General features: G+C 47.5%; 1 protein-coding gene across 8 annotated transcripts in view; it reads left to right on the top strand.

Moving 5' to 3' along the window:
• Positions 1 to 18,164, top strand: part of CCDC120 (coiled-coil domain containing 120) — a 55,584-nt gene extending 37,420 nt beyond the window's left edge. For 7 of the 8 annotated variants that reach the window (XM_073541210.1, XM_073541208.1, XM_073541214.1 and 4 more), the window contains exons 2-11: positions 1,313 to 1,350; positions 4,447 to 4,519; positions 7,296 to 7,429; positions 8,005 to 8,121; positions 12,705 to 12,945; positions 13,035 to 13,085; positions 13,163 to 13,325; positions 13,923 to 14,024; positions 14,399 to 15,268; positions 17,206 to 18,164. In XM_073541210.1, coding sequence (XP_073397311.1) covers positions 1,313 to 1,350; positions 4,447 to 4,519; positions 7,296 to 7,429; positions 8,005 to 8,121; positions 12,705 to 12,945; positions 13,035 to 13,085; positions 13,163 to 13,325; positions 13,923 to 14,024; positions 14,399 to 15,268; positions 17,206 to 17,314 — 1,898 coding nt within the window. In that variant the 3' untranslated portion in view covers positions 17,315 to 18,164. Of the gene's footprint in view, positions 1 to 732; positions 756 to 1,312; positions 1,351 to 4,446; positions 4,520 to 7,295; positions 7,430 to 8,004; positions 8,122 to 12,704; positions 12,946 to 13,034; positions 13,086 to 13,162; positions 13,326 to 13,922; positions 14,025 to 14,398; positions 15,269 to 17,205 lie in introns of those variants that run through there. The other variant, XM_073541213.1, reaches the window with a different exon arrangement.
• The last annotated feature ends 922 nt before the right edge of the window (positions 18,165 to 19,086 follow it).

Below are 19,086 nucleotides of genomic sequence, written 5' to 3'. Positions count from 1 at the left end.
GGTGTGATACAGCACTATACCCCTTCATCATGTAATGTCCTAGGCCATAAACCTCGTGGGCGCCTCTAGAGATCGTTGGCAGCAGGGGGCACAGCACTCCTGGGTGATGTCGTGTTACGGGTGGCCTGCCGATGCTGTCCATCATTACGTGTACAGTCAGGGGTGTAGCGCTAACAGTGACACAAGTGCAACGTGATCTATCACCTGCCATTGCTGCCAAATCGCCAGGCCGGGTGCCCGGGTTCTACTTCTAATGGGCACTGACCCAACTGCCACTTAAAGGGCCCTAGGTTTTTTTTTCTCCCTGGTTCTGAGAAAGTGGGGGATTTCCATCTTTGCACATCTTTTTGGAATGGCGCCCTGGTACTGTAGTGTCAGCCATACTGGATGCCACCCAGCTTTTCCAGGAACCGATTGGGAAACATCCAGGCACTGAATGTCGCAACCGATTAACAAAGAGCCGTTATGTAATGTAGATCTAAAATTATCACCTGACGTAATCCTCCTGTCCCAGCGCGGCTGCCACCAGGAAGGTGGAGGACTGTCCAAAATAATCTGGGTGTTCACCTTAAGAGTCACCTAACCCCAAGCCTGCCCTGTAACATTACCCGCGAGCCCTGCTGCCACCCCGTGCCCTAATCTAGCGCTATAGAAATGGCTGCAATAAACTGTACTCCACCTGCGGTCCCAGCGAGGGCAGAGTGTCCTGTGGCGGTGTGCGGCTAGGTGTGTCCGGAGTTATATTACCATGCGGGGTAGGTGACTATTAGAAGCGTATAATTGCTGCATCGATGACGTCCTCGCAGCGGACACTGCCAAACATGCACCTGTTATTTGTACTCTGTGTACCCCCTGCGGAGAGCCGCCCTAGTGAATCACAGCATGTGACATCCTGATGTAAGGTGGTGAACTACTACACCCAGCGAGAAGTCCCATAAAAGCCAAGCGTACCCCTCCACCCATATGGTCCTGGGACAGGAGACCCCGGCACCCCATGTGCCAACTCCATAATGGTGGCCATTTTGGCTCTGCTTTTCCTCGGACCAACATAACTACGAGAGGATTGAATGGGATAATGCAGACGTTACTAATATGTCATGTGTACCCACAGATGTAGCAGTGCTGAGCTTGTCACTGGGTTCTAATAATTCTCCTAGATAAGACTAGACATCGGATAATTACAGAACTTCCTCCTGGCGTTACAGTGCCAGGTAACATGCTCAGCTCTGCTACGTTTTCATGCTCGGCTCTGCTACATACCCAACATCAGTATTATGTGCACGCGCTTATTTCTACTCTCTCTTGTTTTCAGATTCAGGAGGTGAATGGCCATCTGCTGGATCGCTCACGGTAAGATAAGGGTGCACAATGCGTATGGGGAGGGAGGGAGTGCGATGTTGCCTCCCGATTCCGGTCAGCTTCAGAGCAGTGCTTGCAAGCAGCAGTGGTCGGTCTCCTAGGCAACGAGTTATAAACAAGGCACATCTCAAGAACGATTGCAAATTTTAATAAGCAGTAAATTGCAAAAATGCTTGTTTTTACGAGCACTTTCTAGAATATCTATCTATGAAGATGGAATAGCCTTTTAATTTAAGGACCCCATCTGATGACATGATATTTGGAGGACAATTGGCCTCCTTCGCTGAAACATGTGGCATGTGAGTTTTCCTGGGGACACCCTAGGGACTCCACATCTGCAGTTTGGGAAGGGGCAGCAGATCCGGAAGATGCCAGGCTCTTTTGGGGCTCAAGGCAGACACCCGACATATTCCTGAATGTCATCCTATCAGGAGGTTTCTGCAGATTGCCCTACACCAGTGCTCCCCAACTCATGGCTCTCCAGCTGTTACCATACTTTGTACCAAGGTGTTACCCAGCTTTCCCGGTGTCCTGTATGTCAATGCAAACTGGAGCAAACATGTTGATCTGGGAAAGCTGGGTGATTCTGCATTAAGCCCAACTTTCCCTGAGTAATCCCCTTTAATAAAGAGATATTTGTATTTATGATCCATAGAGGTCTGAAGTCTGGGACTCCCATTGATCCGAAGGATGAAAGGGCTGCAGTGTTGTTCCCCCCCCCCTTCAATATTCAACCTTTTGCGGCTACCTAGCCGCCTACTAAACAAGTCCATGCAAGTGACAGGCAGCAGTCCCCTGTACAGTGTTACCCAGCTTTCCCAAGATCCCAGATATCGCTGAAAATCGTCTGAATAAAAGTTTTATGAAGTTTTCAGAAAAGTAGGACTGGGGGGATTAGTCTTTATGGTTATACTAGTCCTTGGGACAGGGTGGTGGGGTTGTGCAGATACCGGCGAGGCGTGGACAATGGCATGCATTGTGTTAATGAGTGACAGATCGAGGGGATCGGGGAGGTGTTTGCTGCGTTAGATCAGAGGCTTAGGACATGCTGATCCCCAGTGACGCCGCATTCTGCAACAATCCCCAGCTTGTTACACAGGATGACAGATTTGTTTGCAGAAGTGACGGAAGCCTGATCTGTCCGTGATTCAGCTGTAACCTTTGCTGTGTGACACCACAGGCTGGGCGAGGAGGCCGCATGGCACAAGGGGCAGGATGGGGTTTGCCAAAAGAGTACCCAGCACTGGCTCCAGGTAAATTGGGGGTCACAGTAACATTGCGTCTAACCTTATACCCAGATTCCCAGCAGGCATTTACCAGGATTTCAGGGTTTGGTTACCATTCCTGGTTCATTAGCGATTGACAGTGCATCTTCTGGAAGGGGCACATGAAGAATTGGCTGCTTTACGCCCCAACATGTTGGGAAAGCTCGTTCCAACCCTTTCCCTTATGGTGGCACCTGTAGTATCCAAGGCAAAAAGGGAATATGCCTGGACAGGCCCATAGCACATGCAGTGCACTGCATGCACCTGTGTGACTGATAATTAAGTGCATGGCAGCACTGTTCATCCTGAGCCTCTTGGTGCATGGACAGAACTACACTGACAAACAGGTAAAGTAAAGGGAAAGGTAGGCGTGGACCCCCTCTGATCCGGAGAATGAAAGTGATGTGTTGCTGCATTGGACCCCCTCCGATCCTGAGAATGAAGACAGCATAGTGCTGCATGGAGGTCCAACATCTGGGACCCCCTCCGATCCTGTGGATGAAGGAGACATAGTGACGCATAGAGATCCGACGTCTGGGACCCCCTCCAATCCTGAGAATGAAGCAGACATAGTGACGCATGGAGACCCAACTTCCAGGACCACCTCAGATCCTGAGAATGAGGGTGATGTAGTGCTATTTTTTTGTCTTGGTTTTTTTTTTTTTCTTCTGCAGGGTATTTGCCTGGGTTGCTTCCTTGATGTCTGCCCTGCTCATACCAACTGGTTAATTGACAATCTCTCAATGCACTGCAGCACTATATTTCTGTTCATCCAGGGCCTTCTGGTTCATGAGCACATTGCCAGAGCCGCTGTGACGTGGTTGCATAGCAATAAATTAATGTGCCATTCAGGGTCTCTGGAAAGCTGGGTGACAATGTTGCTGGTAATTAGCTGTGCAATGTGGAAACAGGTCCAGGAAGGGGTTACAATCTTCTGAGACATTTTGCTGCCGACCTCGTAATGTGAAGTGTGTCATGTCTCAGTGGACCCTCCATACGCACAGTCCTTGTCATGTCTGACTTGTGTTACCGACAGGGAGACTGCACCGATCATTCACGCACAGCGGAGCGCCCATACAAGATTTGGGGAGAAATTGCATCCGACGTGCGGAAAGCTGAGTGGAGCCCAATATGGCAGTCAGAACGGCTCCCATTTCTGTGCTGATAACCCCCCCCCTTTAGTCACTTCAGTCCTGGAGATTTGCAGCAGAAAGTTCATGCATGTAAGCAGAGTCCCAGCTTTAGGGTGGGGGGCACGGCGGTTCCCCTGAAGAGCTTGTTTAGGATCTTTAGTGGCACAGAGCATGCTGGGAGCTGTAGTGCACATTGCCGTCGATATCATGTATGGGCGAAGGCCTGCGGACAACCTTGGTCTGTGTGTGGCTTTCAGGAAAGAAATATGAATTGTGAATGCGATGTAGGAGCGAATCTTGCATTTATTGGATTTGCAAAAAAAACTGCCATCCTTTCCATGTGCGTGTGCCCACCGCCTCTCATGCTGTTATCTGTATAGCAGATGTCCTTGGAGTTGGTCTTTTTAGTTCCTGGCATTTGGTGTCCGCTGCAGGGAGGGGGGAGGCCGGGACCTTCCTGGAGTTTATTGGTGCGGGGGCTACACTTTTCCTCCCTTCCCCCATCGATCTCCTTTCTTTACCCTTTTGCATTCATATTATCCTTATTGACATGGCGGAAGCCCCTTCATTGATGCCTACAGTGGAGAGCACGGTGCGGGGTGGAGGGTCTCCGGGGGGGCTATAGCAGAGGGCAGTGTGATGACTTGTTGCCGCTGATCATATGCTTGGTGTCCCCCTTATCTCCATAGGCGTCTTTCAACGTTGGTAGGAGCTGCGGAGCGAACATGGAGGTGAAGGGTCCCTGTGGCATCGCCACGTCAGGTAAAATACCGCACGGTTATGTATCTGGTCACCTGCTTGGCTGAACAGGCCATTGAGCTAATGTTCAGGGGGCCGGCGGACCCCCATTTGGTATCATGGATCGGCCACTATACAAAATGTTGATATCTGATTCAATATGGCAGCAACTAAAGTGGAGAGATTATGGAGAATCGCCAAACAGTGCAGGGGTCCCGGGTATCACTGAGACAATGTAGTGCCCCCAGAGATGTCACTGCAGTGACGTAATATATGCTAAAGCTTGATACACCCAGATCCTCTGTCCCTGTACATGGAGCTATGTACACCTTTTCTTCCTGACGCCGCAGGCGTGCTGTGCTGCTTGGCTGCTGTGCCGACTCGTCTGCACTCACTCAGAGACACGGACAGGTTTACTAACATGGGTGTATTATGGGGGTGGGCAGGGGCATGTATATTGAGCCCCCCCTCCTGCAAGGTAGGGTAATATGAACAACTGTTTCCGGGGAGGGGGGCTAGACCACCCAAACAGGAAGCATTATACCTTCCCCCCCCCCCCCCTGCAGAATCTGCATAGACTAGAGAACCCAGATAATTGGGCACTGTTATGTTCCCCTATACACAATACATGGCTGCCGATTCTTCTCCCCCACGTCATCTGTTTGGGGAGAGTCAGGAGGCCCCATGCACACTACTGTTCCCGCCGATATCAGAGGGTCTGTGTACAGGGGCTTTGTCTGGTCACTGTATAGTACTTTTTATATGGGGGCTATTAGGTGGTAATATTAGTTAATTATATAGGACAAGTATTTGGGCACTGCTAAGGTGTTATAACTGCGCTCTATGATACTGCTACTTGGTCACTATATGGGAAAGGTATTTGGGCACTGCTAAGGTGTTATAACTGCGCTCTATGATACTGCTACTTGGTCACTATATGGGAAAGGTATTTGGGCACTGCTAAGGTGTTATAACTGCGCTCTATGGTACTGCTACTTGGTCACTATGGGACAGGTATTTGGGCATTACTAAGGCATGTTATAACTGTGCTCTATGGAACTGCTACTTGGTCACTATGGGACAGGTATTTGGGCACTACTAAGGCATGTTATAACTGTGCTCTGTGGTACTGCTACTTGGTCACTATATGGGACAGGTATTTGGGCACTGCTAAGGCATGTTATAACTGTGCTCTATGGAACTGCTGCTTGGTCACTATGGGACAGGTATTTGGGCACTACTAAGGCATGTTATAACTGTGCTCTGTGGTACTGCTACTTGGTCACTATGGGACAGGTATTTGGGCACTGCTAAGGTGTTTTATAACTGTGCTCTATGGAACTGCTACTTGGTCACTATGGGACAGGTATTTGGGCACTACTAAGGCATGTTATAACTGTGCTCTGTGGTACTGCTACTTGGTCACTATGGGACAGGTATTTGGGCACTGCTAAGGTGTTTTGTAACTGTGCTCTATGGCACTGCTACTTGGTAACTGGGACAGTTATTTGGGCACTACTAAGGCATGTTATAACTGTGCTCTATGGAACTGCTACTTGGTCACTATGTAGTGCAGGTATTTGGGTACTGCTAAGGTGTATTATAACTGCGCTCTATGGCACTATTATGTGATCACTGTACATGTACTGATATTTGGGGGGCAATATTGGTGCTCTGTATGGTGGTATAGGAGCATAGTAAGGCAGAGTTACTTGTCCAATGCATAGTTCTGTAATTCGTAAACTACATAGCAATATTATGCGTGCACTGTATGGTGGTATTTGGTGTATATGCTGGATAGTATTATCTATGTGCTGTTGTATACTTTGATATAGGAATATCCATAACTAATCCCTGCTAAATCCACACAGACACAAGAACCCAGTTAATCACATGCCATATAGCACTGTTAGGGGACTTCTATGCGGTATTATTAGGGCAGTGTATTGTGGTATATGGTGTGCTGTATGGCACTGTGTTTTGCAATGTTTATAGCTCTGTATAGTACTCATGAATGAGGACTACATGGCAGTATTTTGATTATCGCACTATGTGGTACGGTTTTTGATTAACTCTATGGCTGTATTGTTTGCGTAATGTATGGCTCCACCTACTTAGAGAAAAAGACATTGATTATTGCTTGGGACTTGCGTAGACCATCAAGCACACTGTAACAGTTTTTGTGGACTAGAAGGGGGTATTCTTAACGCTCCATATACTATTTGGGGTACTCTACGGCAGTATTTGCTTACGGCAGGCCACCTTACCGTCAGAAACCTTGAAGATTGATTATTGATTGAGACTTGCATAGACAATAAGGCACACTGAACCAGTTTTTTGGCACTAGTGAATGGTAACATTACTGCACTGTGTGATGCTATATGGGCACCATATAATCATATTGGAGCACTCTGGCGGTATTATGTGCTCACTGCAGGGAAACATTCGTTCATAAACATTGATCTATTATTGCTTGAGACTTGCCTACATCCTAGGTAAATGGGCAAAGTATATCACCATTTGGGGACTACTAGGCAGTAATAATGTGCTGTATAGTACACCATATTATACCTTTATTGGGGTATTCTATAGCGGTATTTTCTTACCTCTTTCTCTTTCTCTAAAACGTTCCTGTGCTGAATTCACGTAGACTTGAGGACCCCGTTGTTTGGGCACTCTGTTGCACCACTATGTACTACATGGCAGTATTATTAATTAACAGTTTGGGGGGTTTTAATGATAGGATTCCAGTCATGGAGGGATGTTGTGGGAGGCATTAATGTGTAAATGTTCTCTACAGGTGGGGCCCTGTTTGACGCCTCCTCTAAGCAGAGAGCCCAACTGATCTCAGACCTCGGAGAGAAACAGCGAGATCTCCAGGAGTCGCTGCGTCAGAAGGTGCATGAGCTGCGGAGGCTGTGCCTGCAGGAGGCGGTGAGTACGAGGGCTGCCCCTTTAAGTAATGGCTCTATTACTTGCATGTGTGCTAAAGAAGAAAAAAATAGATAAAAATGTTAGCTTTTAGCTAATTAGGAAGCCCACTCCCGTTCTCCAGCACACGGGGAGGTGAGGACATGTGGCGGTCCTCACTTCTTGGCCCTGCAGCTGTTGTGCCTGCACATAACACATGGAAAGACCACCGCTGGAGATCAGTGAGACAAAGTAGGGATCACGGGGTCCGGTCTCAGAATTTTCAGACTTCCGATCAGTCATGAACACTCTTGAAATGGGTGATAACAGAGAACAACAGATAGCACTCACTTTCCCAGCTTTTAGAGGTAAGATAGACTTGAAGCGGTTTACAAGCCTTGTAAATGCACGTCAAATATCGGTGACTGTACGGACTGGCACGGTGTGGCGGCTGGGTCCTGTGCGCACACAGCATTGATCCCTGCCCCCGTCGATGTCACTGTTAATGAGGCTTTACTGATTTCTGCTGCCTGAGTCATGATGGCGGCAGTCCAGTCCTGTCCTAACATCTCACCCAGCACTGCTGTGTTTCCCTCCAGGAGCTGACTGGGCAGGTCCCCCCGGAGTACCCCTTGGAGTATGGCGAGAGACCCCCAGTCATCACAAGGAAGCAGAGAGCATTTCGAGTGAGCGCTGCCACTGTAACCAGAGCAGAGGTGAGATGATGCAGACAACATAAAGAGGTGGTCCCATAAAAAAAGCTAGCACCTATCCACAAGATGTGTGATTGCTAGGGGTCGGGCTGCTGAGACCCCATGGATCACAAGAACAGGGCTATCAGTGAATGGAGCAATAGTGAGCGTGTGCGACAATCGCTCCTATAGAGGAGGAGCAGAGCAGCCATCCCACGTGTCCACTCCCTTCCCATTCACACAGGGGACTTTGGGACCTCCTTTGTCATGTTCGGTGGGGGTTCCAGTGGTTGGACCTGCAGCAATCTTACAGTCCACTTATCTTGTGAATAGGTCATGGATGTGGAAGGATTTCTGCATATCCCTTTAACCCCTTAAAGATGAGCGTTGAATATATTGTCAAATAAGGCAGCACTCTGTAGCACTATAGCTTGCAAACATGAAATATGAAAGTTGAATTGCATTACTGCACTAGAAATATGAAAAATTGAGAATGCTTAGCGCATAAATTGGCCAATTCATGTGTACCTGGTAGCCACGTTAAGGCGATTCTCGTTTTCCAGGACCTAACACTGCCAAACCTCTCAAGGTACTGTCACACTTAGCGATGTACCAGCGATCCCGACCAGCGATATGACGCGGTCAGGATCGCTGGTACATCGCTAAGTGGTCGCTAGTGAGCTGCCACACAGGCAGATCTCACCAGCGACATCGCAGGGGACGGGGATCGCTACTTACCTGTCACACCAGGCGATCCTGCGTCCTCCCGCCCGGCTCCACGCGTCGCTCGTCGTCACAGCAGGAAGCCAAGCAGGAAGCTGATGACGAGAAACAGTCCAGCCTGTTCTCGCGCGATCAGCGATAACCAGCGGGGGGAGCCGGTCGTAGGTAAGTATCAGACACCGCGATATCGCTAGCAATATCGCTATAACGTCACTAGTTATAGCGATATTGCTAGCGATATCTCTTAGTGTGACATGCCCTTTAGACTAGACTTTGAGATTTGTTGAATATATAGGTCACAATGATCTTAAGTAATACATCAGCAACCTTTATTGAAAACCACTACGCTGCGCCAGTCTCCTAAATGCCCCGCGCCAGTCTCCTAAATGTTCCACTCCTGCGCATGCGTCATTGTTCCGATGTCCCACTCTGGCATGTTCCAGCGATGTCGGTGCTGCTGTTCGTGGAGGGTGGCATGGCTTGGGTCACGTGCTGGCTGAAGGGCATGAGTGGCCGCTTCTCCGTTTCAGCCTTTACTATTTCGTCCACCCTGACTGAATATTGATGAGCCAGTGACACTGCAGCGGTCACGTAGCACAATAATGTCACATCACTCTCCGGGAACAGTGGCGCCTACGCCACTATAACGGAGCCACAGCAGGGTATCCACTGTTTTTATCTTTGAGGGGTCTAGAGCTGATTGCGCTGGGATGGACCCCTTTAAGTCAATAAATGCCACTAGCTGTCGGTGATACTGGGACATCACTGCCTCTCAGATCATTGCTGTCAGCCATACTGAAGAGGCTTTATTCCTGGTGACTGGAGAGCCTGATGCTGATGTCATTTCCAGCAGAAATTCCAGACTCTGGCTGCATCTGAATGAACATGGCTCGTGTCCAGTGCAGTCAGGTGCACCCTGTCCTTGGTGGATAACGCTGCGGGTGACCTTGAGGCTCGTTTCTGATAACTGTTGTTTGTCCTCTAAGGCATCTGAGTATTAGGAAGCAATTTCTCACTATTACCCCCAGTAATTATAGATAATAGGAGATAATGGAGGTGTGCAGTGTCATCAGCACCATCTACTGGCAGTTCATAGGATTTCAACTATCACCGTGTATACAAGCCTTGGTTCATAGGATTGCAACTATCACCGTGTATACAAGCCTTGGCAGGTATGAACTCTCCATGGGGTGGCATACTCCCTTTTGTCCCCAAACATGCTGTTGGTACTCCTACAGATACAGTACAGAGCAAAAGTTTGGACACACCTTCTCATTCAAAGATTTTTCTTTATTTTCATGACTATGAAAATTGTAGATTCACTCTGAAGGCATCAAAACTATGAATTAACACATGTGGAATTATATAATTAACAAAAAAAAGTGTGAAACAACGGAAAATGTCTTCTATTCTATGTTCTTCAGAGTAGCCACCTTTTGCTTTGATTACTGCTTTGCACACTCTTGGCATTCTCTTGATGAGCTTGAAGAGGTAGTCACCGGAAATGGTCTTCCAACAGTCTTGAAGGAGTTCCCAGAGATGCTTAGCACTTGTTGGCCCTTTTGCCTTCACTCTCCGGTCTAGCTCACCCCAAACCATCTCGATTGGGTTCAGGTCTGGTGACTGGAGGCCAGGTCATCTGGCGTAGCTCACCCATCACTCTCCTTCTTGGTCAAATAGCCCGTACACAGACTGGAGGTGTGTTTGGGGTCATTGTCCTGTTGAAAAATAAATGATGGTCCAACTGAACGCAAACCTGATGGAATAGCATGCCGCTGCAAGGTGCTGTGGTAGCCATGCTGGTTCAGTATGCCTTCAGTTTTGAATAAATCCCCAACAGTGTCACCAGCAAAGCACCATCACACCTCCTCCTCCATGCTTCGCAGTGGGAACTGTTGTGAATTCTCTTGCTTGGAGTTCTGAGCCGAAGCTCCCTCTGCCCACTCTGGTGGTTGCTGAGAGTAGTGGAGCTGGTCAGGTGGATGGAAGTTCCCCACCTGACGACGATAATTGGAAACCTGGGATTACTGGCTGGGAGCATATAATTAAGCTGGCTGCTCTTGGAGGTTGCTGGTGATTTCCTCAGTGTGCATTTAGAACTCTTTTGTCCCCTGCCTGATCTGCATGATTCAGCTAAGTGATTCTTTTACTAATCCTTTGCATCTAATCTGGTTGTGTCTTTTTTTTTTTTTTTTGCTTTCTGTTTTGCGGCTATGGATCAGCGTGCTCCCTGCTCTGCTGGGCCCTGCTTCATATGTTGCAACTTGTTCAGTGCCCTCTTATGTTAGTATCTTTTTGCTTTGCTGCCAGTTTATACCAGAGTGCTGATCTAGCGGGGGTGAGATCGTGTGATCTCAGGTTTTTTGTATATCAGTAGTGTTGGACTTTTTCAGGGAATTGTGTGTGATTGCAGACAGTATCTTTTCTCTCCTGTCCTGTCTAGACAGCATGGGCTCCATCGTTTGCTCTGTCTGTTCTCTGCCTGTGTTTGTGTCTCATCTTGTCTCACCGACAATATATGTTTGGGGGCTGTCTATTCCTTTGGGAATCTGCTCCGGGGCAGTTTAGATTTCATCTTTCTGTCTTTGGGCTTAGTTATTCCTCCGGCTGTGACAAAGCGTCTAGGGCATCGTAGGAACGCTCCACGGCTACTGCTAGTTGTGTGGATAGGATCAGGGGTCTGCAATCTGCTTAGTTTCCAACCTCTCTGGTCTTCTGGTGGCTTAGCCTGTTCTTGCCATCCTCCTCGGTGACCCATTCATAACAGGGAACCAGGCATATAGAGTCCATCTGTTCACCTTTTCTGCTTCGCACAAAGACACGGTGGTTGGAACCAAAGATCTGAAATTTGGACGCATCAGACCAAAGCACAGATTTCCGCTGGTCTAATGTCCATTCCTTGTGTTCTTTAGCCCAAACAAGTCTCTTCTGCTTGTTGCCTGCCCTTAGCAGTGGTTTCCTAGCAGCTATTTTACCATGAAGGCCTGCTGCACAAAGTCTCCTCTTAACAGTTGTTGTAGAGATGTGTCTGCTGCTAGAACTCTGTGTGGCATTGACCTGGTCGCTAATCTGAGCTGCTGTTAATCTGCGATTTCTGAGGCTGGTGACTCGGATGAACTTATCCTCCGCAGCAGAGGTGACTCTTGGTCTTCCTTTCCTGGGGCGGTCCTCATGTGAGCCAGTTTCTTTGTAGCGCTTGCTGTTTTTTGCCACTGCACTTGGGGACACTTTCAAAGTTTTCCTAATTTTTTTGGCTAACTGACCACCTTCATTTCTTAAAGTAATGATGGCCACTGCTTTTTTTCTTGCCATCATGCAAATTCTAACAGTCTATTCAGTAGGACTATCAGCTGTGTATCCACCAGACTTCTGCATAACACAACAGATGGTCCCAACCCCATTTATAAAGGCAAGAAATCCCCCTTATTAAACCTGACAGGGCACATCTGTGAAGTGAAAACCATTTCCGGTGACTACCTCTTGAAGCTCATCAAGAGAATGCCAAGAGTGTGCAAAGCAGTAATCAAAGCAAAGGTGGCTACTTTGAAGAACCTAGAATATGACATATTTTCAGTTGTGTCACACTTTTTTGTTAATTATATAATTCCACATGTGTTAATTCATAGTTTTGATGCCTTCAGAGTTAATTTACAATTTTCATAGTCATGAAAATAAAGAAAACTCTTGAATGTGAAGGTGTGTCCAATCTTTTGGTCTGTACTGTACATTTTTTTTTGGATGGTCAGGACACCAAAAACAACATTAAGATCGGAATTCCATCTGTTGAGACTACAACTCCCAGCATTATGTAGGGCCACACTCACATCCTAACATGTTGCGCCTCATATTATGGGAGTATTAACCCAGATGCTCTCTTCCGGCAGGAGGTCCAGCTTGAGCGTTTGGAGAGGGACTTTGCTCTGCAGCTGCAGATGTCCGAGGCGGCCCGGAAGCTGAGCTTGGCAGCTGAGCAGAGTGCGGAGCTGACGCTGGAGCAGCGCAGAAAGCGGAGGCTGGTGTATCTGGATGCACTACGTAGACTGCAGGAGTTAGAAGAGCAGAGTAACAACCTGCGCAGGAAGCTGGGCTTGAGACCCACACACAGAGTGCCGCACAGTCTGCTGGGTGAGTTACTGCCGCCCCGGCCCGCGTACCTCGGGTGCCGTCTATGTCTAAGGTCGTGTCCTATGACGCTTTTGTTTCGTTTATTGCAGATGAAGCGTACCAATCTGAATGCAGCTCGTTATCGGAGAGTGCCAGCCATGGTGAGAACATCTTGAATTATTAATGGGTTAATGAGAGCTTTAGGGGGGCTCTGCATAACTCCTCTGTCCTCCTGCAGATGACATTCTATCATCCACAATGCGACCGTCTCCCCCTCGATTGACTGAACACTCCCGGGCTGTCTCCAGCAGCCCGGAGAGAAGAGTCGGATGGAAAGCGTCACCTGTAGAGCTGTATTGCGAGGTCCACAACCGACGCAACTCCATGGCGAGCGCTGGAAGGTGAGGCAGGAAAACAGCGGGGGCTGTCTACCTTCGTCATTGGAGAAGGATCAAAGGCTATGGGGCTGCGGAGCGGCTTTGATCAGGAGACTCCGGTCTGGCTTCATGTGCAGCCCAGATGTGCCCTGGGGTTAACGCCGTCGGCTCTAGCACTGTATACTATAGTCATGAAGGCTTTCATGTTGGTGCGTGGCCTGAGTAGCCGCCTTTAGACTGTGGGGGGGGGGGGGATTTAATTATTTTCTTGATCTATGCAAACCCTTTGTTGGTTCTAGTGCCCACTGGTGCGGTAACCAATGAATCGCCATCCATGTGGATCTGTTTGGTACTGCAGCTCGGCTATGTTACGTGACTAAGGCAGAAGTGCAGTAACTGCCACAGCCATGTGGATTAGAGCAGCGCTGTGTTGGCTACTGCAGTGAAAGAGCTACAGGCTTGATTGTTAGGGGTACCAGGCTCTGGACCCCCTCCGATAACACATGAATAACCAATGTCAGGTGCCAGAGAGACTGAGGGAAGAAGTAGTGTGCAGGACGATGGGGCTGATTAGTCATAATTCACATTTAATATGTATAACTTTTTTATTTTCACCCTAAGTCCCACTAGGTCGTTCCCTCGGAGTCTGTCAAGTCTAGAGGGCCGGAGTGTCCCCGCTACCCCCATTCTGAGCCGTAATGCCTGCAGCAGCTCTGCCCTGAGGTAGGTAATTTTTTTTTTTTTTTTTTTTTTTTTTTTTTGGGGGGGGGGGGGTCAAAGAATTCAGCTGAGTATACATGTTTCAACAAGTCCGGCCTATCAACATCAGATATTCGGAAGGTGGGAGACCGGGCAGCTGGATTTTAACATACCATATTTTCTGAGAAAATATGCCATTAGAGGTTTTTGGTAGTTGCTTCTCCTTTTGACCATTCACAACACAGGCACGCTCGGATAAGCAGAGTGTGCATGTTTATTGAAGGGTCAGGCAACAGCTACCTAGTGTGTATGTCCAGCTTTGCACCCTGCCTCATGAAATGACTCCAGCTCTTTGGCTGGGGGCATGTTCTCCTGCCAATCACTTCTCCTTCTTCCAGGTCAGACAGCTCAGGATTATCTCAGAGACAGTGGACTGGGAGTCAGGACTCTCAGGTGGGCTTCCCCAGTGATCGCCCAAACATCCATTCCACACGGAGCCGTCGCAGTAACAGCTCAGAAGCTTTGATTGAGAGACCACCTCCTACAGAAACCCAGGGAAAACCGTCCTTCAAAAGTTCTGAAGCTCTAAGTGAGCGCCCGCAGCCTGGCGTGTTGCCCTCGCATCACCAGCAACGGGGTGCAAGATCTCCTGATCCCCGTACACCTAACGCTAATACTCGGCTTCCTTATGAAGATATTTTGCTGGATTATTACATGGAACGACAGCAGCAACGAGGCTGGGTGGAACCGGATGGTCATTGGTGGGTAGAACCCGAAGCTCCGTGGTGGGCAGATCCGGACGGCACCAGCCATTACTCGCGTCGGGATGGTTATTATGATGGGTATCCAGGAAGTCCTGCCCTGAGGAGCCGCGCTGAAACTCAACAGCGCAGGAATGTTGCCCGCAACAAGTCTTGTGGCCCCCATTTGACTGATACTTCACACTTTCAGCAGCCTTGGCATGCTGATGGCTTCCAACAACGCCCTGCTGCTCAGGTTTCCCATCCGGGTCCACGATCTCGAAGCCAACCGCGTGCTCCGCCACCTGAGACTATGGAGAGGAATGTGCATAAAGCTTTGGCCCTCGAGGGACTTCGGGACTGGTACCTTCGCAATTCAGCTGCCCCGGCTGGAGTGCAAAGGGGACCTATCCCCCCGCACATGCAATATCCGAGATACTATCGGCCCGGCTACCACGATGGACACTATCAGGCTGGATCCCCTCTTCCACACTCCATCAGTTTCACAGGGGCCCCAATGCATGGCAGGTATGAGATTCTCTACTAGAAATTGCCTCCTGCCGCGCTCAGACTCCTCTCTGGTCCGCCCGGCTCTGATTTGACACTACAGTTTTATTACACTACAACTTCTATAATATTGTATTCTGCACTTCTTCCTTTTTTATTTTTTCATGTGTCCAGACCAAAAGTGTTTCACATATAATGTTATGCAAGTCTTTCTATTGGGACTCTCCGGTATTGCAGCTTCTGGCATCGTTCTTGCAGAAAATGAGTGTTTCTCTGGGATACGTGGGTGTAAGGCACACTGCCATGTCGGCACTCTGATCTCTTTGGAGGGACAGACTCATCTGCACAGGACGAATCCTACAGTGACCTGATTGCCTGCAATGGATGTGAGTTCACAAGCTGTAATACCGAAGGATCTGTATGTAAAAACTGCACCGTCCTAAAAGACAGAACATGTGTATGTATAAAAATAAATGCACTGATAATCCATCTTTGAATGCATTGTACAGTTTTTATATAGGTGTAATCTGTATATAAAGGTAGGTAAATTTGTAAACCATGTATTGTACTGTCTCAAGTTACATACTCCAGAGCTGCACTCACTATTCTGCTGGTGCAGTCACTGTGTACGTACATTACATTACCTATCCCGTACTGATCCTCTGAGTTACATCCTGTATTATACCCTAGAGCTGCGCTCACTATTCTGCTGGTGCAGTCACTGTGTACATTCATTACATTACTGATCCTGAGTTACCTCCTGTATTATACCCTAGAGCTGCACTCACTATTCTGCTGGTACAGTCACTGTGTACATACATTACATTACTGATCATGAGTTACATCCTGTATTATACTCCAGAGCTGCACTCACTATTCATCTGGTAGAGTAAATGTGCACATACATTATATTACTGATCCTGTACTGATCCTGAATTACCTCCTGTATTATACTCCAGAGCTGCACTCACTATTCTGCTGGTGCAGTCACTGTGTACATACATTACATTACTGATCCTGAGTTACATCCTGTATTATACTCCAGAGCTGCACTCACTATTCATCTGGTAGAGTAAATGTGCACATACATTACATTACTTTTTTACGTCAAGAGCTTCAATCAATATCACCAGAACAAGGCTTTGTGCCGAATCTGTACATGCTGAGAGATTTCGGCTCTGAAACTTGCAGAATAGTTAGTGCAACTCTGGAGTAATTATAATAACTTTGCATCCTGATCCTAACTGACCTTTTTATGTAGATAAACTTCTATGTAAACTGTACAATGAGGTTTGGGAATGGACATTTGATGTGAACCCAGAATATCTGGATAATTTTTAAGAGCTTAAACAATGGGCAACTGAGAGTATTCTCTCCGGCTGCTCGTTACCGGCAGTGTCTGTCAGCACTTCGGTGGGGTTTACACCTTGATCTTTATAGTAACATTATATATGAATGTTTATATATATTTTTTTTTACCTCTTTATTCTTTCCATTTATGGTTCGGGACACGACCCTGTAAAGTGTAGCTCCACCTTGTGCTCCGGCTATACAGGGACCTGCGTACATGTGCTAATATACGTCCAATATTGGGGGCCTTCAGAGATCTATTGGTGGTCGCTCGGCTTTCCCAATGTGGGGCTACACTTTCTATTCTTAGTTATTGTGAGCTGCTTTGTATATTTCTAATGCTTTGTTTCTGCTTTCCCCCTTTTTTTTCTGCCCTACATTCATCTTGCTCCACCCTACACATAACCCCCTATGACACTTTGGCATATTACTCTGACTCCATGGTACAACAACTTTTATCCAACTTTTTCATATTCTTATTTTTTTTTTTTTTCTTCATTCCAAACCAACGCCCCACCCAACTGTATCACGCCACACCTACATTTTACAAAAAAAACACCCCTTTCTCTCTTCACTTTTCCCCCATCTATCACCGGCTACTCCCCCAGACACTTTTCAGAGTACGTTGATGAAGATTTGTACAACCCGTCCTCTGCGATCACCCGGACGCAAGGACAGCGGTCGGCGGAGGGCACGCCACCTGGAACTTTAGTCTGACACTGGAACCCAAACCGTAATGGACCCAACTCAGTCTTCAGGATGGAGCCTCCTACTCCACCAAATGAAGAGCGATCTTCCATGGAAAAGATGCCCGCATTCCTCCACCATCTACGGAGTAGGACGCGGTAGGAACTGTCTGTCAACAGGCTCTTATCTCCTTCGTCACCTCTAGTGCAATAAGAACCCCCTTGATTTTGCACCAATTTGGGCAGACAGAGGTTAATTTGCTGCAAAGGGGACATGGCTATATATATATTTTTATTTTATTTTATGGCCAAGTAACCATTCTGGAGAATGAAGTTCCTCCCTGGCGGGGGTGTATTATATGTATAACGTCTTTGTCCGGTTCGGTTATTATGTGTTCTGTACATTCGCTGGTGTCCGTCTCCCGTAGTGAAGAGAGAAGATGATTCCTATGGACACTTTAATGATGCCGCCGCTTATCCCGCTAGGAGCTGTGACCTTCAAGAGGATGTAGCGGAGCACGGTGGGGGACTCCTGCTACGTCAGCGCTCCGAGACCCTCCCTACTGTATATTGCTGTCTTTTCAATGAATGTTATTAGTAGAGACACTGGAGAACGGTTAAGGGGCTGGGGGGTCTTGCCCCTTGGATGGACAGGGGCCGAGCTGGACTCGCTGCCTCCAATTGGTGGGAATTATGGCAAGAAAAAAGAATCTGCAGACTTTGTAATATCGTGGTTGCTTTTAACTGTTACTAACACTGAGATGTGACTGGATAACACTGTGCAATATGTACAAACTGAAAATTTTATTGGGTCGGTGGGACCTTAATTTGTTATTGGTTGGGACAATTTAACAATAAATGGTTACAAAAATTAAATAAAATGCCATTTGTCATTCTTGGTTTATATATGATCTCATTTAGATTTCAGCAGTTGGCCCCCACCAGGCGCTAAGAGTCGTGGTGGAGTTAAGTTGTGACCCAGCGAGTGCAGCAGAGCTGTGGAGTTGGTGTGCAATGGACCGACCCATAAATTTACATAATAAATTGGGTCAGTAGTTCAGTGCAGGATGTGCATTAAATGTTTTCAGAATAATTTAGGAACGTTATGGAATGTCCTATAAATGTCTGTTCTGTTCCTGATCTAAGGATCTTAGCTTTTAGCTGAGATGAATCTGCGCTGCACTTTATATACAGCACATGCTCAGTAGTGACCAGTGCTGTGGAGTCCGTGAGTCAGGGCAGTTGAGAAGTTGGAGGTTTGTGTGCAATACTGCGCCTTGCATCTCCAGGAGGAAGAGAAATTCATAGTAGCTGCTTTTGAAGGATGGTACTTCCTGTAGTATACCTCACAGCTGCGCTTACTATTCTGCTGGTGGAGTCACTGTGTACATACAGTTAGGTCTATATATTTGGACCGAGACAAGATTTTTCTAATTTTGGTTCTAGACATTACCACAATGAATTTTAAACAAAACAATTCAGATGCAGTTGAAGTTCAGACTTTCAGCTTTCATTTGAGGGTATCCACATTAAAATTGGATGAAGGGTTTAGGAGTTTCAGCTCCTTAACATGTGCCACCCTGTAGGGACCAAAAGTAATTGGACAATTGACTCCAAGGCTATTTCATGGACAGGTGTGGGCAAATCCCTTCGTTATATCATTCTCAATTAAGCAGATAAAAGGCCTGGAGTTGATTTGAGGTGTGGTGCTTGCATTTGGAAGGTTTTGCTGTGAAGGAAACACGCGCGGTCAAAGGAGCTCTCCATGCAGGTGAAACAAGTCATCCTTAAAGGGAAGGTGCC

This window comes from Dendrobates tinctorius, unplaced genomic scaffold (assembly GCF_039654945.1).
Source record: "Dendrobates tinctorius isolate UK_male_01 unplaced genomic scaffold, ASM3965494v1 ptg000120l, whole genome shotgun sequence".
Taxonomy (NCBI): domain Eukaryota; kingdom Metazoa; phylum Chordata; class Amphibia; order Anura; family Dendrobatidae; genus Dendrobates; species Dendrobates tinctorius.
The sequence above is the reverse complement of the archived record's forward strand: the minus strand, read 5'-3'. Positions and strand labels throughout refer to the sequence as shown.